Genomic DNA, 24856 nt, shown 5'->3' with positions numbered 1-24856 from the left:
CGGTTGATTTCTATTATTCTATTACACCTACTAGTAAATTATTTGGCATATAGAAATAGAATTTCTACCAAAAACAGTGGATCAGGTTAGTGATGACGGACTGCTATTATTCTGAACACAACTGTTGTTTCATTTTCCAGCCTTATCTACTCTGTAAAGAGTACATTTCTAGCAGCACGTTTGCTGGAGTTATGATTTTCTGATGCAGATACATGATACAAGAACTAAATGTGCACTTTACTACCACTCTAAAAGCATAATTTTTTAAATGTATAATTAAGAGACAACACAGGGAAGGCTTCATGAATAATTTATTTTCTTTTAAGTATAAACTTCTCAATTCCTTAACCACATTCTGTACAATTCTATTTATGGCACTTGGCAGCAAAAATATTTGTTCTTCACTTTGCATTTACGTGGGAAAAGAAAACAAAATAACACTTGGACTATTAACCATCTCAGTGAAAGCAACATGAATCCACTGAATGTAGTCTATAATAGTCCGAACGTATGGACCAGCTACCTGGACTGAAATTCTAAAATATTTAATCCCTTAATACCATAGTCTCGGCCCCCTCCTCAAGAAATAAAATAGATTTAACATGTTTTCATATTAATAATATAGAATTATCTTTCCCTATACCATAAGAAGTCAAGGATGGATGAGCTGCAAGGCAGTAGTAACACCATTTTTTAGTTAGAAGAGACCTTCATAATTGCATGTATCAAAACAAAATATGCAACCAAGATAGTTTTTTTACGGCCATAAAATTACACATACTGTACATTATTTGTACTCAAAAAAATTTCGTTGAATTTGATTGCAATGCTCTTGTTCTTGAGAAAACAGCCATATGGCTGGATAAAATATATAGTCAATAAAATTCTGTGATGTGGGGAGGGGGTAGGGACATCGTTTGTAAGACATTTTGAATTCAATAGGTCATTGGCATTATACTTTCGCCTTACATAAGAATACCATATTTAATTAGATGCTAAACTTCAATCATTTGATGTGTTAATGAAGGAAATGCTGTTGGTACCATAAAAAGCAAAAAATAAAAGATATAAAACTTAATTTAAAATATATTACAATAAATGTAAATTAAATTAGCCCTCGAGTAAAATGAAACATACAAAACAAAACAAGTATTAAAAAATCTTATATATTTTATATACCAACAACACCTTTGAGGAAATCATTCAATGAAAAAATGGATTTTACCCCCAAAACAAACTTCTGATCACAGTCCCTCAAGATGACGAAGCAATGGTTTAATCGCAGAAAATGTAAGTTACACAAAGAAACCGTTACCCCCAAAAAAACGAAACACTGCGCAAATGGACATTTTGGAAAACGTTGGTTGTGACTTTACGTGGAACCCACAGTGGTTTCTCAACAACAGAAGCATTTCATTAATGTTAAGGTTTTATTTTACTGCACCATAACATGTATGTGACTTTTAGCGTGTTCCCTAATTATATCAGTCTCACACAATCGAATCGTATTGTAATTGGGATTACAGAATGACTACTTTTTTTTGAAAAATGGTTAACCTGATGCTAATGAAGGACAAGTAAATTTAAAGGGGACATTTTACCTACAACTGAATCTCACACACAGCAAGTCCAGGGGGTGTGGGTTTGATGTCTGGCCAACCAATAATACAAAATGAGTAACAATCGCCTGATGTCAAGTTGACAGTGAAGTTCAGGAGACTGCCGTCCAAAGTCATGGCCAGTGATTTCAATCACCACATGTTCCAGTGGCCTATCACACTTTGCAATGGTTTTAATACCTTAACAGCCCTTCTCAAGTTTACTTACAGCATACAGCCCCATTTATCAAAAGTTGAATTCAGGTTTTTTCAAATATACTCACAATTTGACTGGGAGGTTAAGGAAAAATGTGATTGGCTAATATTCGATCGAATGGTTCAGACACAAAAATTCTATCTTATTGATTAGTATCAATTTTCTCCCAAAAAAAACCCTCAAATGTCAGGAAGGCTATTAGCATCTCAAAATGGCTCAGCAGACCTCTTATTAGGTGGCAAATATTGGAATTAGGACGGTTTCCATGGTCGAGATGTGTTAAATCTCACATTCAAATAGAGGGATTAAAATTTGAATGTGTGAATTTTTAAACTCAAAAATTTGAATTGACTGTTTGACCCTTGATAAATCTGCCCCGTAATGTTGGCAAAGCAGGGAGATTTCCTGGAATTAATTGTGTGGAGTTCAGCCATAGCTGAATGATCACTATCCCACTGAAATATAAATGGTCACATTTATAGACATTAACTTTGTTGTATTTGAAACAATTTAAGGCAGATTTGTTTTTTGTTTTAAATAAAAAAAATGAAGTTGGGCAGTAGTTTGAAGTCTCGGCTAACAGAAAACATAACAGCCGCCTCACAGCCAATGTGCTAATATTGTGATCTATAAAGAAAATAAATAAGAACAAATATCAATAGTGTTCAATATAAAATGATGTTAAAAAATTATTAACACCTAAAAAGTGGCATATTATACATCAAAATGAAGTGGGGGTCAGAGCCGATCATGTAGTGTGATAGCACAGAGCAACACAGAAGCTGGAGTGCTTTTAAATCTAGTGGTTAAATGACTGTAGAAAGGAGGGGGCAGAGACACTGGGAAGGAGAAACATCTGAACAGACAACTAACTTTATAATTTTACGTTTCCAAAAGCAGAACTAAAAAGCCTTGAATCCATTCACCAGTAATACTTCTATACCAAGTCGAATGCCACACATTATATTTTTTTTTGGCTACTCTTTAGGAAGTGAATTGTATTTCAGTTTCAGCCACAAGTCACAGTTACCAATGCATTTGCACTGCAATCAATATCCACAGAAAAGTTGTGGTTTTTCAGCAAATGCTAAAAAAAATGTAAATACACAGTCCTGTATATTGGCATTAGTGCGCCCATATTAAATGGTTTCAGGATTTCGCAGCGTAAAACTGCCACGTGCAACATTAGCCTTAGTGTTGTTCAGGACAATGGCATCTCTTTCTTGGGTTCGTCACATTTTTATAGCTAGAGAATCTAGAAATGGCTCAGTTAAGAGTGTATCCTTATTTAAACCTTACAAATTACAAACAACTCATTAGTGCAAGTCTAAGGATGATGTCACATGGTTATTTTCCTGCTGTATTTAAATACCGGGGAAGACATGCACAATAAAAACAAAAGTCTTCTATGGAGCAAGGCACAAAATTATCAGTAGGGTAGGGACACCTACCAGCTGGCTGAAACAAGAAAATAGGTTAAGCCTAGTGCAGTGGTTTCAACTGTGGGGTAGGCCCCTCTAAGGAGTATTGAACAGTGGCTGGGGGAGGAGCCATATGAAGGCAATTAGGGTGATATTTTGGGAAGTGTGGTCTTACATATTAAAACTATTGTATGTCTGATAAAGCTTTGTTTTCATATATCAGCAACCCTGATAGGAGTTACAGGGGAGCCTGAACAAAGGAGAAGTCTAGGGTCTAAAGTGTGTGAGCCTACCAGCCTGACTACAGAGTAAAGCTAAAGACATGTTCTCCAAAAGCCATTCCATTATAATGATACAAGAGTTTGAATTGGACGCACACCAACAACTACGGTCAAATAAATTCAAAAAGCTTGAGGCTCTAATAGAAGGGGTGGTACAAATTATTTAAAAAACAAGAACACATACATTTGTATGGGCTCCAAGCGTTGATAAAAACTTCCAAGGACATGTGTTTCTCTCTCTATGTTGAGGGAGGGGGGGATCTGCAAGTTATTTTTTGTCACCAAGTGTTTCATTTTAAAGAAAACAAAAAGTTGATACTTTCTTAAATATTTCTATATATATATATATATATATATATATATATCTATGTATATATTTTATATATACATATAATGCAAACTCGATTCGTATTTTTTCTCTATAAATGAAAATGTTAAAGTAAATACTCTGTATTTACAAAACTTGCATCTCTTTTATCTGAATACAACTTTATTTCTTTCCAAGTAGTTAAGCAAATAGAGGGAATTGCCAATATGATCAGTCATGGAAAAGTCAGAATGCCATCAATAAGAGAATGTATTTACATGGCACAGAAAAAAAATAAAAATAGGCTACACCTGATGTTCTAAATTGACTGCTTCTCATTAAGAACAGTTGTACTGGACTATAGTTAAGTAGTGGGGGGGGGGTTGATTTAATTTGCTATTTGATGTTGTCAAAATGTAATTTGATGGCAAACAAGTATTCTTCCACACCATTAAAAACTGGTAAAGTGTTATTTCATAGCAACAGGTCTCGCAACAGCAGTCACAGCCCTGGACCAATATTAAAAAAAAAAAAAATTATTTAAACCGAAGTGTTTATTTGTCACTACAGGTTAAACCACCACCTACAATATTCAATTCTATATTGCCATCAGGTTACTCGGTTTGTTGAGGTGTGACTATAAAAATTTAAGACCTGGTACCTTTTTTTTGTTTTTTCAAATTTATAAACACAGTGAAGTTCATTACTGTACAAGTTCTCTGCAGCTACAGCTTAGCTGTAAAACCCCCACACACAATGGTATGGACATTAACGCTCCTAAAATCCCAACAATCTGTACATCAAGACAATACAAATTTTTAAGTCCCCTGCCCACCCCCTTACAAAAAATAATACTCTAAAAGCAACCTACTGCAACTTTTAATTAAGACGAGTACATATATTTTAGACCAATTGCTTTAAAGCAAGAAGGCAGTATAAACCTTCTAGGAAAAAAGTTTGTTTTGTTTTTTATAAAAGAGATTAAGAAATATAAGACAATTTATACATTTAAAAACTTACAATAAATAAGAGATGCAGGCATTTTTTTCTATTAATAGGTTTTGTAATCCATATAACTTCCTCAGGATGTTTAAAAGTCATGTGATGAAACTCCTCATTGTTCAAAATTATCCCCGAGCTTTTAGATAAACTTTATGCCAGCAGATAGAGGATCCTATTCGTAACAAATACTGAGACTGGAGATGATCATGAAAGTGACTTTCATATAATAAAATTTTGAGTGTGTTTAAAGCAACAATCCAAATGAATAATATTGAAAACGGTTGATCGGTGGGAGGTCAGTAAGAAATGGTCAACTTGAAAGAAATAGGCTTTAAGCAATCAACAGTAAATTCATGTATATGGGATGAGGGTGGACCAAAATTCCACAAAGAAATAGGAATCCTCTTCTTGTTTAAACTTTTGCTTTCCTCCAAAAGATCACAGCATGTTCATGATAAAATTATACAACTGGTTCAGCACCACAAAGTGAACCGGCAAACACGAGCGTCTGTCTTGAGTTGCGGGATCACAGGTTAGCCAGGAGAGGGCGTTGTACTGTTCCAAAACAAACCTGATTGGAGGAAAAAAACGTCAATACAGCAAAGCAAATAGGTTTCCTTGAAACTGCCCTTGTTGTTTTCACATTAATATTGTTTATAATTCAAAAAGCACGCTTCCAAATTAAGTAAAGCAAATTCTAATTAAAGGGGTTACTCTGATTTCCAGAGACATCTTGCAGTTGGTTTTCATTTTATTATAATTTGTGGTTTGAGTTATTATTCAGCAGTTCTCCAGTTTGCAAATTCAGTAATCTGGTTGCTGTGGGCCAAGTTACACTAGCAACCATGCATTTATTTGATTTATTATAAGATCGAAATATGAATAGTAGAGGGTCTGAATAGAAAGAGGAGTAATAAGAATACATTTGTGGCCTTAGAGAGCATTTGTTTTTAGATGGGATCAGTGAGCCCCGTTTGAAACTTGGAAAGGGTCAAAAGAAGAACAAGGCAAATAATTAAAAAATCATAAAAATATGAAGGCCAATTGAAAAGCTGCTTAGAATTGGCCATTCTAGAACATACTAAAATTTAACTTAAAAGTGAACCACCCCTTTAACAAACAGCTACAATACTTTTATCAAGAGAAGGAAACAAAACGTCAACATTTGAATTTTAATAGAAAAACGTGATTGGAGAATTTGCCCAGTAATGCGATTTGTTTTAGGAGCTTCTGAGTCCCTATAAATGGCCTTTTGAGAATAAAGGACGTGCAAAAACAAGACTTCTGTTCTAGTGATAAGTTGACAGCTACTGGAGACTCTGCTGTCAGTAGGAGACATGTTGATGCTGTTAAGGGGTCTGAGTTTCAAACAAAATGAACCTCAAATAAAAATGCAATCCAAAGGAAACTAGTACTAAACCTTTATTTTGAACATTCTTGTTAAATTTTTTTCCAACACTTCACTTGTGTGCTATTTTCTGGTTTTCTAATGCTTCAGGCTTAAAGGGGACCCGTCACCCAAAAAAAAACATTCCAAATCCTATTTTATCACATTAGTCAAGCAAAATGAACTTTAATTACACTGTATAAATTAATTCAATCTTGTTTCCATCAGTCTGGGAATTCAAAATTATAGCAAGCAGGCAGCAGCCATTTTGTGGACACTTATTAAGGCAAGCCTTGTATCATCTCAGAATATTGTTTGTACACCAGAATGGGGGACCTGATGTCCATTTCCTTGCCCTGGCTACACAATTAAATGGTAAAGAGAACTGGGGGAATATGTGGAGAGCAGTGACATCTAGGAAGTGCTGAATGGAAAGTGAAAGTAATTGTCTGCCCTGCCTCTATGCCACTGGCACAGAGGAGGGGCAGACAATATTTGATTGACAGCTGAGATGTTTAAATGAGCTTACAACAGTTATGAATGCTTTAATAAAAAATAGAAATTGTATTTCATGTTTAATTTGAAAAGGACTTTTATTATACAGATTTTTGTGTCTGGGTGACGGGTCCACTTTAAGTAGCACTGGTGAGAAGTTCGCTACAGTGACCTTTGTGTGTAGCCGCTGTAATGTGTGGGGAATGTATGACAATATGCAAGATCCTCCTGATGGAGCTAGATCCAGTGTGCCAAATTACACTTGTAGCGTCTTAAGTAGCAACCCAAACTTTTGAAGAGTAACTGCTGCATTTACATGACTTGCTTTAAAGACTATAGTCAGTGGTTTCAGAAGGGTTTCAGGACCACAGTAACATATAATATGCAAGCAGAGTACTATATGTTTTGAGAGCTCTAGTGTTCTATGTACAGATGTGGTGCCAAAAGACCTTTGCAACAGGTGCAGCTCCATAAAAAAGGTATTTTGCTAGGGCTTTAGTTGCCCTTTGAACACATCTTTGTTGTACTACATGCAAGGCCATAAGTCAATTTTATCATCTAAGCAGTCCTAATAGGTCCTAAACCTTCAGCCACTTTTAAAAAGACAGCATTACCTGAGCACATCTGACGTCTGATTGGAGTCCAGTGGGTGGGAGTGTTTGCTATGGAGCAGCTCATCGGATTGCACTGAAGGCACATGGAGGTGCAAAGAGGCCTGATCAGGAGAAAAAAAAACACAACTTGTGACAAACATGATTGTGTACAGACATCCAATGTAAATAAATTAATTTGGAGAGAAAATGTATGAATATTCTTCATTCCAGCAGATCTGGACTGTTTGTTAAGTTTTAGCTAATTTACCTTAAGAAACAGTGGGCACTGATTTTGTGCTTGAGGACATGCCGACCAAAACCAGTCAGGCAAAGGACCAGCTTTAGCAGTTGATACAAAGTAACCAAGTGCCAAAGGTTGTTGCAGAATATTGGTCACTTCATCATGAGATTCTGTGGACAGCAGCCGGTCTGTACCTTGACCCTTCAATAAAAGGAAAGAAGCTGGTCATTAAATCAATACGATTGTATGAATTAAAAAAAAAAAAAAAAAAAAAGCGAGGTTGTGCATTCATAACAAGGTATTCTACAAGTTATTGTAGTTTAAACATAATAAACATTTTCAAATTAAAACACATTAAGAACTTGTTCAGCATTAACCAATATCCTGATCCATACATTTTGAATCCTGAAATGAAATTTAATCCAGTTCACTGGGGTTGGGTGTTGTGAAGATGTAGGAAACAAAATTCTACAACTCTGGGAAAAGTGCAGCTATGTTCCCCCATTAAATATTTCAGTGGCTCAGAATGCCTGGCTCATGTGCTTTGTCAAACTGTCAATTTTCTGAAGCCAATCTGGATTCGGTTTGCTAACGCAATGGCATTTCCATATGCCACATTTCCTTTCAGGACAATGGGGTTACAAAAAGCCCAAATACAAATCACAACATGCAATAATATTTTTAAACACATTATAGACCCAGCACTTGTAGCAACTCTATCCAAGTTCATCTGACATTTGAGGCTGCAGCTTCCAGGATTAACAGCTGCATCGCAAGGAAGTATCTAAAAAAAAAATTCTAATACCTTTCCAGCATCACCTCCGTGTGGATAATGGGATCCAGGTGAATGCCCTTGGGATCCAGTTGGAGATGTAGGAAGATTGTTAATGATATCAGGATCCAAATCATCACCAGTGTCTAATAAATCAAAAATTCCCATTCCATCTGCACCATCTTTAAAACACAAGACAAACATGTTTTAGTCTGTGAATCATTAAGCAAGCATGCATGTAAAGAAATGTCAATATCAGGCAAAAATCAAATCCTCTGCACTCACCCATATTAGTATAAGGACAGTAAGACATTTTGCGCAAGGGTTAATTGCAATCCACTTTAAATAATGTAGGGACTGACATAAATTGAACAAGTACTCTGCTAATCCAGCCCTTTCACTATGTATTTAGATAGGAACTTTGTGTAACTTGCTTTACCAAACCCATAATCGTTGCCCTGCTAATTAGGCAGTGATCTCATCACTTCTAACTCGTCAAGATACTTTAATATACGAGGGATTGCCAATGATCCAATTTTTATGTGCCAGAATAATGGACAAACTGTCAATGCACCCTTATGATACAATAAAAAATATACAGCAGTGAGCATAACATTTATTTTTAGTAGTAAAGGGGATTAAAGTTTATCATTACAGAAGTGTTTGGTTTGTTATAAGTGGAGCTATAAGCAGCTTTTTCAATTCTTTCAAGACTTTTGCTCAAAGGGGAAATGAATGGCTTTGTATTGATCACATCAGCTTGTCTTTATCACGAACGTGTTCCATCTGTGTGATTACTTACCATTGTTTGTATTGAAAGCCAGATCTATGTTCTCAGTGGTGTAAGTAGCAGAAGCTACCTGAACAGATGCTGATGTAGGGAAAACTAAAATGTGAGTGCATGATGTATCTTGTGGTGTGTTTAACTGAGAAGTTTGCATGGTCAGGGTTGTACTACGGCCAAATACTGAACCCGTTGATACAGAATCTACAAAAGAAGAAGAAATATAAGATGCTTGCATAGGATACAGAACTTCCCTCAGAGGACAGCATAAATGAGAAGTGAAATGCACTTACCAGGCATGATCACAAATGAACCTTGTGGCTCCATTGCGACTAAACAAGCACTTAGAATGCTGGGAGAATCTGCTGCAGATATACCACACATGCGACACATATCTTTTAACCTCTTGCTGAGTGACTGAAGATTGCGGCGGCTCAACAAACGGCTCCAGTCTGTAGCACAGTAAAAAAGAAAGCCAGAAGGCTTTAGTCTATTTCAATAGTACCTTTACAATGCAAACAAAACGCAAATGTTTAATACATGTCCTGAAGAAATTGGAGTATAACACTAACCCTTTAACTCTCCATGGCCTATCCTTCCTAAGCGCCCTATCACAACTCTCCATGGAAGTGAACTCATTTGTACAAGCCCTTGACACCATTCCCATAACTTCTGAAGACCACAACGGCGAGCAGAACCTTTTTTCCGTCGTGCTCTACGAACATAATAAAGACAGAAACGGTTTTTACACTTAACAGTTTTTTGCAACAAAGACTTCTTAAAAAAAATCAAGTGAACCAGTTAGAAACTGCATGGTTAACTTACCTGTTTGGCACATCAATGTTAATGATGCAGGTCTCTAAGAGCTCCCCATAAAGGTCTGTACAAGAAGCCAAAAGCCATCGCTGATCATGTGATAAGCAGTACCCAACAAACAAAACATTATATTTTTGACCAGCCTCTCCAAATGTTTCACCAAGCTCAGTCTGTTTATCTTTCACAGGAGCCAGAATAAATGGTGGTGTGTAAAGACGGATACAGTCAGGTCTCTGTATGTAAAAGATATTAAGGAAAATTAAACAACAATGGCAACACATTACCTCATTTTAGCGTATTTTGTAGTTCGTTTACTTCCCAAGAATAAAAACATTAAACTGGTATGAGGAGAGTAATTTTATATGCATTTCATGTTAGAAATAGAATGATCCCAGGTAGGACCAAAATGTCAACCTAATCAATATGCATTTTGTTTTTAAGACCAAGTCCTGCTTCTTCCTATTAAATTTGCACTTTTTATGGTAGCACCAGTTAAGTTCAAGACTTCATTATAGCTAGTTACATTGCAAGTCATTATTCACAAAGGGTGCATTTATCATTATTTTTAAATTCATTAAATGTCATGCTATGATTATGCTGAAATAGATGTATAACTCATTCAGTTTTTACCAGCCAAGGTGGTTTCTGTATAAGTTCACTAGGCTGTTGGTTTTTGGCCTTGTAAGTTTTTACATGGCAAAGTGCTTTACACAGATTTTATATTTTAATTTAACAATGCAAGTCTTGCACTATGGAGAAGCATATGTACAAAATATATGGAGAAACTTCAACAGGTTTAAATAAGACACAATCACACCGAACTTACTTCAGGGCTCTTTAACACATTTTCAATAGCTAAACCAGGCCCAAATCCAGTTAATGTCTTCACATTTGTTGAAGCTGGAAATGGTCTTCGGCACTGGGTAAACACTGAAAACGCTAATGATTTTAAGTGCTGTGTATATATTTGACGATCCTCTTGTCGGACAGGCTGCAAGAAATACTGGCATGGAACAATCTGTAGAGAAAAAAGTGTAAACAGGTTTTTTTAATGTAAGGAAAAAGGACATATGTAACCCTCTACTGGCCTTCACCCAACATATATTCTGTGAAGAAAGATTACTTAGTAAATATAGTAAAGCGTAGGGTGTTTAGCACATCCAAGAATTCTGAATATCAGTCCATATTAAGCAAGGTTGAAAAGTGGACTTTTTAGGTAACATATTATGCAGACTAATGCTGAGCGGTCTTCAGCCTGTATGCTGAATAAAGACAGGAGACAGCAAGATTAGAAGACATTAAAGGGGACCCACCACACAAAAATATTATTCAAAATCCTATTTTATTACATAAGTCAAGCAAAATGAAATTTAATTAACACTATATAAATTATTTGAATCTGGTTTCCTTCAGTCTGGGAATTAATTATAACAAGCAGACAGGAGCCATTTTGTGGACACTTAAGGCAAGCTTTGCATCATCTCAAAATCTTGTTTGTGCACCAGAATGGGGGACCCGATGTCCATCCCTATGCCCTGGCTAAGCAATTAAACAGTGAAGAGAACGGGGAAATGTGTGGAGAGCAGTGACATCTAGGAAGTGCTGAACGGAAAGTGAAAGTAAATGCCTGCCCCACCTCTATGCCTAGGCCTCTATGCCTAGGCAGGAGGAGCAGACAATATTTGATTGCCAGCCGAGATTTTCAAATGAGCTTACTACAGCTATGAACGCTTTAATAAAAAATAGAAATGTTTAATTTGAAAGGGACTTTTATTATACAGATTTGCGTGTCTTGGTGACAGGTCCACTTTAATGCCTGGCACTCGTTACTTGTGTTTATTCTTATGCCGATGTTTACCACTGGGTAATAGGTAATGGATAATACATATCAGAAGTTAAAATACATTTATTTGTCGAGAAAACCATTACCTGCACAGAAACTGTATTTCTAAGGTGGGGTGGGAGGATATGCGACATTTCCAAAAAACAGCGTAGAAGTCCAAGCATCCACACACTAGATGCGTTTGAGTCCTCATCTTTATTTTCATACGTAAAAGGATCAACAATATAAACCACTATGGCTGGTGGATAAGTGATTGCATGGGATTCTCCATCAGTAGGGACACCAACTTTATCCCGCTCCATTGTACTGAAAAATACAGAAATGTTATAATGTTGCATTTTATGCATCATACCAAGAAACATATGAAAAAGACCACTCATTGAACATTTAACAAGGACACCGAAGGTGGCAAAAAACCCCATTTACCTTTCAGTGACCTCTGCTGCAGCAGCTGCTGCAGCTGCAGACTGTTCACTTGACATTCCAGTGTTTTGTTGCAATGTTTGCTGTGTTTGCTGCCCTCCTTGATTGTTCTGAACAGAATTAACTTGTGCTGGAATGGAATTAGTGGTACTACTTATATTCCCATAAGGAGGAAATGATGTTGGCTTGTTTCCGCTCATGCCACCAGCCACGTTGGCAGTAGATGAAGACCCTGTGGCAGCTGCTTGAGGCAGATTATTAGGTGTTACAGTAGAGGAGCTGGCTGCTGCAGAAGAGTTTAAAGAGGATGGAGTGCTTGGATTTCCAGGTGTACATGATGATGCTGGCTGGACTGAAACCGCCTGACTTGCAGGGGAAGCGAGGTTTGGCTGGCATAACAGGGAACTGTCTAGTGGCTGGGATGCAAGATATGGACCTTAATGGAAAAGTAAGAGACATTAAAGTCAATAACCTATACAAATATACTGCTCAAAAACATTTACTCAATAGCAATAAAAAAAAAATAAAAGACTAGATTTTCTTACCTAGTTCATATCGGCAAACTTGTGCATACAACCGGAGTTTAGAATATGCTTCACTGTTGCTATTTGCTGCTTGAGAAAACCATTCGGCAACTGGCTTTTCGGACAGCTTTTTAGCAGCCGTAGACCCAACCTTCATGATGCCATCTGTTAACTGTTTGGAGATAGCTCTATGCTGACCAAGCCTACAAGACTGTTACAAGATAATAAAGATATTAAAATGTGGAAATGCCTGAGATAACATTTGTGATCATGGTATGCTGACCACTTGTTAATGGGAATGACATTTTTTATGCTTCTGATCTCTGGTTCTGACTTAGCAAGAGAGTTCTCCAGCTCAACTGGCTTCAGCTACATTGTTTCAAAAGTTAGATCCAGTAGCTATAAACCATCTTTAGATAAACATTGCATTAAGAATTGAACATTGTTTATTAAAATTAGAATTACAATTTATTTTAATATGCAAAAATAAATAATCATGAGGATTATACACATGGTTGGCCATCAGGTTGAAATTGAAGTCCATCGCTGCTAAATAATTTAATGTTAGAAAAGATCCAAGTAAGCATAAAGAAGGAAACAAACTTGTGCATTTAGAAACACAACCAAAAGTTGAAAAATACTTGAAAATATTGGACCCTTTACCTCATACATTGCAGTGAGATCCCTAAAGAAACTTTTGGCTCCATTCAGCAAAGCCTCATTATCTGGGCATACAACAACATAAGCGATGTCCCTTTGTGACCCATAGGGTTCCAACATCAGTCTTTCCCAATAAGGCAGTGCAAATGGTGACAGCACCAAAAAATCATAATCATAGCCCACAAGAAAGGTAGGGATTGGCAGTGGCTCTGGTGATTCATCTGTTCCTATTTAGATTACACAGAACAAAAACATTACACCAAGAGCGAGTACATTGGTTAAACAAAATAAAGAAAACAAACACAATAAGATACACTTTTAATTATACAAACAGGGAAAAAATATGATGCAGACAACATGATGTACAGTTTGAATGATCCCTCTACCGGTGCACTGCCAACACCAGACAGGAACATTCTGTACACGAATATCTATTAATAATGTGCTGCACATGTTGAACTATCACATGGAAAAACAAACATTGTCATGACTATGGACTACTACCTAATTTTGAGAAGCCACAAACATCTCACAAGTGAACCTAGTTGGCAGGATCTTCATGGTGTTTTGATCCCTGTACTAGTTCTCAAAAAAAACAAAAAAACCCAGTGTACTAAAAACTCTCCTGCCACACACAAAATTTAATGAAAACAACGCTCCATAGCCAACACGTTTGCACACTAGCTGCAAAATATATATAACTGCTGTGCTGCATTTATTGCATTCTGGAACGTAGTAGGAGGCCATAGAGGCCAGCAACCCCACCACATCACTATATAGTTCTAGTCATGGGATGATCACAAGTGGAGATACAAGTGGTACGCCCCTGAATTTTAAAAATAAAAAGCTGTATTACCATAAGAGCCTCGACCGGCCATTTTGTGAAACTGTTGCCACGTTAAGGGTCCCTGCACACCCCAAGAACGAACAGTTCTTTTTTTCTGAACTGCATCTTGCAACACAGGTTGTAATGAAAGAAGCATGCGAAGGATATCCTGGGAACACTGCATACTGGCATCTATAGCTGAAAATAAAACAGAAATCAGAAGGTGAACATGGGCATTTCTGCACCATTTGCAAAAAGGTTCTTTTAGGAAAAAAACACCTGGAAACAGTATATCAATCCTTCTGCTGTAGGCTTGCAGAAACAGTATCAAAGACTGTCTGCAAATATTTAACATAGTACAATGAGCATTTATTTACATTGGATTTAGCCATTCAATCCCCTATCTACATAACCAGTTGCCTCTGTCATATTGCTTCCCTTTAAAGGGAATATAAAAGGGAAAAAAATAAAATCCCATTTTTACTTTCTGTAATGAAAAAGAAACCTATCTTTAATATACTTTAATTAAAAAAGGAGATTTTGTATACTAACCTTTAAATCTTTTTTTCTTCAGTCACTTGGGGGACACAGGGACAGTGGGGTATAGCTGGTACATCCAGGAGGGCAGGACACAACAGTAGGAAAAACTAGCCCCTCCTCTACTCGCTATACCCCCAGCAGGCGAAGCTTAGATCAGTTTGTTCCAAAGTCAACAGGAAAAATGTTATTAACCGTAAAAACTTAGTATTAAACATAACATATCTGATGGAAAAGTGAGGGCCTCAGTCCAGGGAGGGAAGCCCTGTGTCCCCCAAATGACTGAAGAGAAAAAGATTTAACGTTGAGTATACAAAATCTCCTTTTCTCGAAGACATCTTGGGGGACACAGGGACAGTGGCGACGTACCAAAGCGCTGATGCTTGGTTCCTGAACTCATTCCCCCTAGTAGAGTGAGCTGTGAGTCTAGCTGGTGGCGTTTTGCCACGTAGGCTCGATGAATCGCTTGCTTGATCCAGCATGAAATTGACGATTTTGTGGCCGACCCTCCTTGGTTGGGGCCTGAAGAAATGACAAGTAAGGAGTCCACCATGCGAATGTCCTGGACTCTGTGCAGGTAAAACTTTAGAGCTCTAACAGGATCCAGGGTATGTAGAGCCTTCTCCTTAGGATTGGATGGTGAAGGGCAGAAGGCTGGTATTGTAATCTCCTGGTTCAGGTGAAATTCAGATGCTACCTTTGGCAAAAAAGATGGACTAGTGCGTAGGACAGCCCTATCATGGTGAAAAACAAGGAAAGGTGGTTTGCATGACAGGAGGAGCCAAATGTGCTACTCCTTGCATAAAAGTCTTGATATCAGGTAAAAGAGCAATTTGTTTCTGAAAAAGGACAGATAGAGCAGAGACTTGTGACTTGAGAGCCAAGTGATAGACCCATGGAAAGGCCCTCTTGCAGGAACTCGAGGATGTCAGGAATGGAGAATCGTTTGAACTGCGTCTTGTGACGTACACACCACTGGTGGTATGTGGACCAGACTCTGCCACGGACATGTCGAGAAGGTCTGTGTACCAGGAGCGCCGAGGCCATCTTGGTGCTATGAGGATTAGAGTGGTCTGCACTCGCGGAAGTTTCCTGAGAGTCCTGGGTACGAGAGGCAGGGGTGCAAAGGCATAGGCCAGATGGAAGTGCCACTTGGCTGTTAAAGAGCGTCGGCTGTTATGGCTAGTGGATCCCTGTATCGAGCTATAAACTCTGGGACCTTGCGGTTGTGCCTGGTTGCCATGAGATCCACCTCTGGGGTGCCCCACCTCTTATCTCCTGGAAGATCTCGTGCTTCAATGACCACTCTCCCAGGTCTAAGGATTGTCTGCTTAGATAGTCCGCTTATCAGTTTAGCAGCCCTGGGATGTAAATGGCTGACAGATGGGCCTGGTGAGCTTTGGCCCACTTGAAAATGAGTTTGACATCGTCTAGTGCTTCTCTGCTTCTTGTGCCCCCATGGTGGTTGATATAGGCCACCGCTGTGGCGTTGTCGGACTGTATCTTTCCAGCCTGACCTTGTAGAATTTGCTGCCAATGGATTAGGGCTAGACGGATTGCACGAATCTCAAGCAGGTTGATCTGCAGTTTCCCTTCCCGTGGGTTCCACTGACCCTGAGCAGAGTGGCAAAGAAGAATTTCACTGGCATTTGAAGGTTCTTTCAAGCAGGTACTAGCCCTTGCTGAGTTTATTTTGCAAAAGTGCAAGGTTTCGGGGTAAATGCTCGATAAAGGGGTTTACCCCGAAACGTTGCACTTTTGCGAAATTAACTCAGCAAGGGCTAGTACCTGCTTGAAAGAACCTTCGAGTGCCAGTGAAATTCTTCTTTGTTGCTACAATTGAGGTTGGCGAGGCCTCCTTCACCGTGCACCGGGTCATCTTGTTCTGGAGAGCCAGGATGTGCAAGCATGGTAATCCTTTACTGTTCCTGAGCAGAGTGGCCCTCGAGAACTGCTCCCCAGCCGAATAGACTCGCATCCGTCGTGAGGATGTGCCATATTGGTTCTCCCATGGGTTTGCCCAAGGACAGATGTGTGTTGTCCAACCACTAGAGGAGAGATGCTCTTGTCTTGCAGGAGGGCCGGATCTCTTGAAGGAGGGATTTCCTCTTCCAAACCCTCAGATTATTCCACTGAAGCTCCCATAGATGGAATTGGGCGAATGGTACTGCTTCTATGGTGGACACCATGACCCCTAACACCCTCATGCAGAACTTGACTGAGTGTTGACGTCTCTGGAGAAGCAACCTTACTAAGGCTTGGAGAGGACTTGCCTTCTCCTGAGGGAGATAAATCCTCTGTGTGTGTGTGTATTGAATTGCATGCTGAGCAAGACCATGGATTGTGAGATCTCTGGGCTTCTGAGAAGGAGGGTGCCTTGATTAGCAGACCGTCCAGGTAGGGTGTGATGGAAACTCCGGTATTGCAAATCACTGCAGTTGCTGCTGCCATGATCTTTGTAAAGACCCTCGGGCAGACATTAGCCCGAAGGGAAGGCTTGTGAACTGATGGTGGCAATTTTGGAATGCAAATCACAAGTATCTCTGATGTGGAGGGAAAATGAAGGTAGGCATCCTCTATGTCTAGAGAAATCGGAAATTCCCCCGGGGACATTGCCACAATGACCGAGACTCAATTGCTTGAGATCTAAAATGGGTCTTACCGATCCGTTCTTCTTGGGCACTACAAAGAGGTTTGAATAGTAGCCCTTGAAAAGTTCTGTGACCGGTACGGGAATGATCACCTGAGCTCTTAGAAGTTTTGAGATTGCGCCTAGGAAGGCTGTCTTTTTGTCGGAGTCCTGTGGCAGTCTGGACATAAAGAAACAATGGGGGGGGGTTGAGGCAAATTCTAGATGGTAGCCCCAGGTTACTACCTCGTGGATCCAGGAGTCTTGAATGAGTGTGGTCCAAACTTCGGCAACGTTGCCGAGCCTGCCCCCTATCGGACTTGTGACTGTGCAGACACCGTCATGCTGAGGCAGTCTTGTCTCCAGTCCAGTTTCTTGTTTTGCCAGGAAGACCTCTGCTTACCGCTAAAACTGTTTGCAAAAGACTGTCGAGGTGGTCATGATCTCGTGTGCTTGGTCTGGGAGCTACGAAAACACGTACCCCTGCGGAAGGAGGTGAGACGAGCCTTAGGCTGAGGTAGTACAGTGCTTTTGCCCCCTGTTGCTTGGCTGATAATCTTGTCCAGGTCAGGACCGAACAGAAGCTTGCCCTTAAAGGGAATGGAGGTTAGAGACTTTTTGGATGAAAGGTCTGCTGACCACAACTTCATCCAAAGTGATCTATGGGCTGCCACAGAGTGCCGATGATCTGCTGATGGCCTGCAGTGTTTTGAGTGAAGCCTCACATATGTAGTCACTTGCTTCCTTAATTTGGGAAGCACATTGAGAACGCTCACAGCGGGGTGCCCCGGAATCAATGGCGGTGAGTAGGGAGTCTGACAAGGACTGGACTGCCCTGCTGACCCATGCCATGACTAGGACAGGTCATAGAGAGGTGCCTGAAGCTGAGAACACAGAGCGTAGAAGAATCTAGTTTCTTATGCATCGAATCCCTGAAAGACGAGGCTCCGGGACAGGAAGGGCGGTGTTCTTAGAGAGCCGAAGGTGGCTCAACTGGCATTTACCACCTTTCTGTAAGCTCCTTGGGGAATGGATAGAGCTTTTGAAATTTTCTATTTGTCTGAAAACGTCTCTCTGGAGTATCCCATTTCTGGTGTATGATCTGATCAAGTTGAGAATGAGCAGGGGAAACAGGTGAAGTCTTACTATGATGTTTAAACAGGCTCTTTGTTGTGTCAGACGATGCTCCCGGGTCTTGAAGATGAAGAGTTTCAAGTACCGAGATAATTAATGCATCCACCGACTCTGAATGTCTCTCCACCGATTCACTCATGTGAATCCTCATACTCCTTTTCTGAGTCTGATGAGAGCTTGCCTTCTGATCGATCAAAGTCATCTCCGGAATCTGGTAAAAATAGTGAAAAACATCTTGGAGGAGAATCACTCTTCCTCGGATGGAGGAGGAGCTCTGCGTTTTGAAACTCTCCCCTTGGGCTTGTCAAGACGGGAAAGCAGCTTGTCTAGTGACTGGGCTAACTTTGGAATCCCAGAAGCTAGCTGTGATGCCCACTCTGGAGTGGAAGGTTGCTTATGAGATGGGCCTGGAGGTGGAGAGTCTCTGTGCGGAGATGCTGACTCTCCTTGGCCGCCTTGGTCTACCTGGGGAGGAGCAGGTTCTGGAGGTTCAGGACCAACCACAGGTGGTTTGCACTTGGTACATAAAGGATCTTTGTTTGTGCCCAGGGGGCAAACGTTTGCGGCACAAGCTAAGTATCTTACTTGGGCAGAAGGTGCCCCCCTGGAAAAAAGCTTGTCACCAGATCCTTCAGACATGGTAGTAACAAGGCACTTTAGTAGTAAATGAGATTAGATAGAAATATATATATATTTGGCTTAGCTCAACCGTGCTGTGAGAAAAGCCAGCAGAGGAGGCTGTTGTTAATATAGCCTGTTACTGGTCTCCCAGTAATTGTCCATGTCCCTGATATATTTTGTGCAAGAACTACAAAGGAGACTGTCCCCGGTATGACCCGCTGTTGTTTTGGAGGCTCGGGATCGCCAGAGGAACAATGGAGTCTGCCGTTGCGCTTGACTGTGCGCACAGTAACTCCGGTGCAGGAAACAAGATGGCCGCAGTGACTGAGGGACTGCGCTGAGATCGTGCAAGAACTGAGGTGAAATGGCGCCAAGAACGAGCGCAGCCCAGTCTCGCTTCAGCGCTCCATCTCAGAAAAACTGTGAGTCACTGGGCCTCAGACCTACCCACTCCGCATCTCCTTCCCATGCCCCATTAAATAACCACTGCCAAAATCTCTTCCGCCCTGTCAGTCCAGGCATCCTTTTTAGCATTACTACTCCCTCTTTGTAGGTCCCAAATGCCACAGGGATATTCTTAGTACCCTGACAGAGCGTACCTGGTGTGGGAGGGAGAGAGAGACAGGGAGAGTCGCACAGTTGCTGCAGTGATGCGATATTGCTAGCGTGGGGGCAGGGGACAAGACTCTTTAGGAGATACTTCTCTCCCGATATGCAGGGAGAGGGATATGAGAGGAGAAGAGGACAGCCCAGAATATACTCACTGTGTCCAGAAACATTTTCCTCTGTCCTCCGGCCAGTCAGTCTCCACCTATAAAAAGGGGAGACCAGTATGAGACTGGGTGGTCTTAAAAAACCAGGGACCCCGGAGGCAGGTCCCACGTTGGGGAATGCCTATGGGTATCCTCTGCTCAGTGTAGAGGGCCTGGGCATTCCCTGGTGTCAAGCAATTGACAAAATTGAAAATAATAAACAGTATTATTTTACGTCCTATCCTCCTGAGGACACAACAAAAACTGATCTAAGCTCCGCGTGCTGGAGGTATAGCCAGTAGAGGAGGGGCTAGTTTTTCCTACTGTTGTGTCCTGCCCTCCTGGATGTACCAGCTAAACCCCACTGTCCTCCAAGATTACTTATAGAAAATATCTACAGTTTTTATAATAAACGAGACTGTATGTAGTGAAATTCCCCCGTCATTTACTTGCTCTGACTGCTGCGAATAGGAAACTTCAGACGGTCCCTTACTGCTCTGCAGGGAAACGATCATACTTGCAAACAGCAGGGGGAGCCCCCATAACCTTCCTTCCCAGAACTGGAGCAGCTTTGTTTGTTTCACTGTAAAAGCAGCCAGCGACCGTGAAGAGATTCGTATCCACAGCAGTCAGAGCAAGTAAATAAAGGGGGAATTTCACTTTATACAGTCAGGTTTCTTATAAAAACCGTACAGATTATTGGGGATAGGTTTATTTTTCAGTTAAGAAAGTAAGAATGAGATTTTATTTTTGCCTTTGCATCCTGTTTCCAACTGCAGCTGCAAGGACAAAGATCATGGAGCCAGATTTAAACAGATAAACTGGGATTCTATTTAGAGAATTATTTTGCAGCAGCCACTGGTTGTGCAAAGCTGGAGAAAGTATGTATCAAACAATACAAAAACTATAAAATCCAAATTAGATTACATGACAACACAGGACTCCGTGCAGTCTGCATATTCTGATTATTAATCAGTCTTGCTGTATTGCTTCTGGCATATATTATTTGACTTTGGCTGTTTTAATAATCTATAATGATCCCTGATCAGCAGCCCAGACCACACAACATGTGCATGGTGTTGCAGAGATGCATAACAAAGTAACAAGTTGGTGACCCCCTGCAGCCAACTTTCAAATCATAAATCATTTGTTTAAATAGGCTTCTGGCGCAGTAAGTTCATGTTTATTATACAAAATACAGCATTTCTAGCATTATTCTATTTTAGACTTTAGGTCCCCTTTAAAAAAAACACTAGGCAATCTAGAAGTGAATTGGTATTCAGAAAGTTTCTGTATAAGTTAATATTTTACAGTATTTTATTTAAATACATTCATTTTTTCTAACCATTGTGTTGTGTAGATGTATGGAGAATGTATTTTCTCTCCTAGGAGCACAGTCTGGAGGTCAGCAAGGATAAAATTTGGGGCACAGACTTATCTGCTGTTCTAAATATTGTTGAAACTATAGCGGACTAGTTAAAACAAAGACTTTCCTAGATCTGTAACCTTATTAGCAAAGGTGAAATGCGGTCAAAAAGTTGCACCTCTAAGGGACTTGAACTAAAAAGGCAACCAAAGCTATACAATGTTCTAAAATAGCACTGCTAATACACAAGCAAATGTTTTATTTGCAGATGTTGGACAGACAAAGAATCTTTAAAGGTGATCAAAATCAAAAAAACACTTGCAATTTATATTCATTTTCTATTTTTAACGGTGTCAACAGTTGTGCCAAGGCAAGAGTGTCAGTGAGCCTAACTGTATAAGCATTATGTATGCACTTCCTGGATTTAGTTATCTCTAGACCAGGAGTGCCCATACTTTACTAATGTGAGGTCTACTCTTTGTGATCTTCATCCATAAAAGCATTGGCATTCTTTTCCATGAAGAATAATACTTAAATACGGATTTATAGGAAAATGTATATTGCTATATTGAACAAACTATTTCTTATGTATCCTTAACGTTATAAATATCTGAATAAAAAGCATGAAATAGGAGGGTGATTTAACCCAACTGTTTGTTGACAGTGTCTTAAAGGAAAACTATACCCCCCAAACAATGTAGGTCTCTATTAAAAGATACTGAGTAAAACAGCTCATGTGTAAAACTCTGCTTCATGTAAATGAACCATTATCATAATAATATACTTTATTAGTAGTATGTGCCATTGGATAATCATAAATAGAAAATTGCCATTTTAAAAAATAAGGGCCGCCCCCAGAGATCGTAAGATTCACTGTGCACACATACAAACCACATGTAAGGTCACATGAGCCAATTAACAGACAGAGTTCTGCCTTTTGCTTCCTCACTTCTTCCTGTTACAGTTAGTGTTGTAGTATTTCTGGTCAGGTGATCTCTGAGGCAGCACAGATAGAGTCACAAAATGGTGGTTCAAGTCAAGAGATGTAAAAGGGCAATATTTATGTAAATATATATTCCAGTTTGGTAAGATTCTTTAATATGTCATTCAATTTGATATAAACTATCTGTTGCTTAAGTATTCATTTTGGGGGTATAGTTTTCCTTTAAGATCTACTGATCACCAGCGAATGGTCTACTGGTAGATCCCGATCTACCTTTTGGGCAACCATGTTCTAGAGTGCCAAAAAGCAACCATCTCAGAAAGCATTAAAAATATAAAATGAATGTAAAATACTCAATTGTCAAATCAATTGTTTTTTTGGTTTAGATCGCCTTTAAGTGCAACTGGACAATTAGCCTACTTGCAACAGTTTATAGTTCTTACAACTCCCTAAATACTGTTCCCTGTGCCTAATAAAGCAGCTTTTAGTGCAACTGTCTTAATTGTCTCTATATTGCAACATGGGGAATGTTTAGAGATTTGACCAGAGATTCATTTTCTTATTCTAAAAGGTGGTTCTGTGTGCTTTTTCTGTATTACTTATTAATGTTTTAATTTTTATTAAAGCTATCCATTAACTACTGCTAAGTAAACGAGTTCATTGTGGCATGCTGCAACGTGGGTAGCACATGTGAAGTCAGAACAGGAAATAGACTACAATGCATGTCAATTAATGATTCCTTCTTACAAACAACCCCACCAGTTGGATCAGAACCCATACCAGAAAAAAAAAACAAAAAAAAACACTAGAAAGGGATCTAAATCACTACTGTACATACATCAAATTAAAAAAGTTAAAAAAAATATATATATATATATATATATATATATATGCGCAAGTCATTGTAATGCTCCTTTATAGACACTTCAAATGCTACTAAACTTCAGGTTTCTATTTTATTTGTTTCTGAATTACAAATGCTTCATATCTTTAACTCTTTTTTGTCCTAGAATGGAAAACAATATCTGCTTATAATACACAAAAGCGATGAATATCTTGTAAATTACCGTATATACTCGCGTATAAGCCGAGTTTTTCAGCACCCAAAATGTGCTGAAAAACTCAAACTCGGCTTATACGCGGGTCATACCTCCTTCCGCGGCCCCAGCAGGACTGTCTGTGACTGACTGTGTCGCCGCCCGGAGCAGGTCCAGGAGCTCCGGGCGGCGCGTCCTTCCCTGCCGGCGTTCGCTCCCAAAATGGCGGCGCCCATGGCCGCCACGTGGGTAGCGGCCGGCGCCGCTACCCATGTGGCGGCCATGGGCGCCGCCATTTTGGGGCCGGGTCACGTTTTACTGTGACAGAGGGAAGAGCAGCAGACGTGAGGGCCGGGGTGGGGAGAGCGACAGATGGGGAGGGCAGGGGGGGGAAGTGGCAGAGGGAAGCAAACATGAAATAGGGGTAGACAGAGGACCCTTTAACAGGTACCTGCCCAGTGTCCCCCAATTGTTGCGGCCGGGTCACATTCACATTTTGAAATCTGACATGGGGCCCCTAGGCTTATACACGAGTCAATACATTTTTCCAGTTTTCTTAGGTAAATTAGGTACCTCGGCTTATACACGGGTCGGCTTATACACGAGTATATACGGTATATCCTTATAAACGGTGAGTTCTGATGTCATCAGTTATAAATGGTGAGTTCTGTGTATTATAATAAATAAAGTACCCCCAGTTGCAAAATATGAGGATATTAGAAGTTACCTCGGGGTTCCATGACCTGTATAAAAACACTCGGCCATTGGCCTTGTGTTTTTATATGGTCATGAAACTCCTTGGTAACTTATAATATCCTTATATTTTACAAGAGGGGGTACTTTATTCACTATATAAAGGTTACTGGCAGTGGATACATGTGCACAAGTTCATATTTGTTTGCATTCAGCATTTAAATACATTCCAGTTCTTAAAGTGTGTTAAAGGTGTTACAAGTGCAATGGAAAGACAAAAACATTTTAATGTACCAGGTAAATACTTGAATGCATTCATATACATAACTACAAACTTAAGGGTGGGTAAATTGAGCAAAAAGAATGAATGAAACATACAAACGTCGAGGTTTTTAAGGTTTTTAACACAGCTGCTTTTATGGTTTTAAATGCAGCTTTCCATCTTGGAATTTCAAGTACTATACGGCCTTCTAGGGTTAATTATCCTAGCAACAGCTTCTAATTCACAATGAAAGATGAGCTGCCCTGAACTCGTTACTCTACAGTAATATGAAAAAGTTTGGGAACCCCTCTCAGCCTGCATAATAATTTACTCCACTTTCAACAAAAAAAGAAAAGTGGTATGTCTTTCATTTCCCAGGAACATCTGAGTACTGGGGTGTTTTCTGAACAAAGATTTTTAGTGAAGCAGTATTCAATTGTATGAGATTAAATCAAATGTGAAAAACTGGCTGTGCAAAAATTTGAGCAATTTTGCTAATTTGAATGCATGTAACTGCTCAATACTAACTACTGGCAACACCAAATTGGCTGGATTAGCTCTTTAAAGGGATCCTGTCATCGGAAAACATGTTTTTTTTCAAAACGCTTCAGTTTATAGTGCTACTCCAGCAGAATTCTGCACTGAAATCAATTTCTCAAAAGAGCAGATTTTTTTTATATTCAATTTTGAAA

General features: G+C 39.6%; 1 protein-coding gene across 2 annotated transcripts in view; it reads right to left on the bottom strand.

Annotated features, from left to right (window-relative positions):
* Positions 1-294: 294 nt before the first annotated feature.
* The window catches only part of med13.S (mediator complex subunit 13 S homeolog), a 63294-nt gene continuing 38732 nt past the window's right edge, over positions 295-24856 (bottom strand). For both annotated transcript variants that reach the window (XM_018249611.2, XM_018249612.2), the window contains exons 17-30: positions 14221-14388; positions 13368-13591; positions 12726-12915; positions 12184-12616; positions 11844-12063; positions 10741-10932; positions 9924-10147; positions 9671-9813; positions 9392-9550; positions 9117-9302; positions 8348-8496; positions 7570-7743; positions 7323-7423; positions 295-5397 (exon numbers count right to left, since the gene is read on the bottom strand). In XM_018249611.2, the coding sequence (XP_018105100.1) occupies positions 5265-5397; positions 7323-7423; positions 7570-7743; positions 8348-8496; positions 9117-9302; positions 9392-9550; positions 9671-9813; positions 9924-10147; positions 10741-10932; positions 11844-12063; positions 12184-12616; positions 12726-12915; positions 13368-13591; positions 14221-14388 (2696 nt within the window). In that variant the 3' untranslated portion in view covers positions 295-5264. The remainder of the gene's footprint in view (positions 5398-7322; positions 7424-7569; positions 7744-8347; positions 8497-9116; positions 9303-9391; positions 9551-9670; positions 9814-9923; positions 10148-10740; positions 10933-11843; positions 12064-12183; positions 12617-12725; positions 12916-13367; positions 13592-14220; positions 14389-24856) is intronic.

This window comes from Xenopus laevis, chromosome 2S, assembly GCF_017654675.1.
Source record: "Xenopus laevis strain J_2021 chromosome 2S, Xenopus_laevis_v10.1, whole genome shotgun sequence".
NCBI lineage: Eukaryota > Metazoa > Chordata > Amphibia > Anura > Pipidae > Xenopus > Xenopus laevis.
Note: the sequence above shows the minus strand (reverse complement) of the source record. Positions and strands in the feature narration are given on the sequence as shown.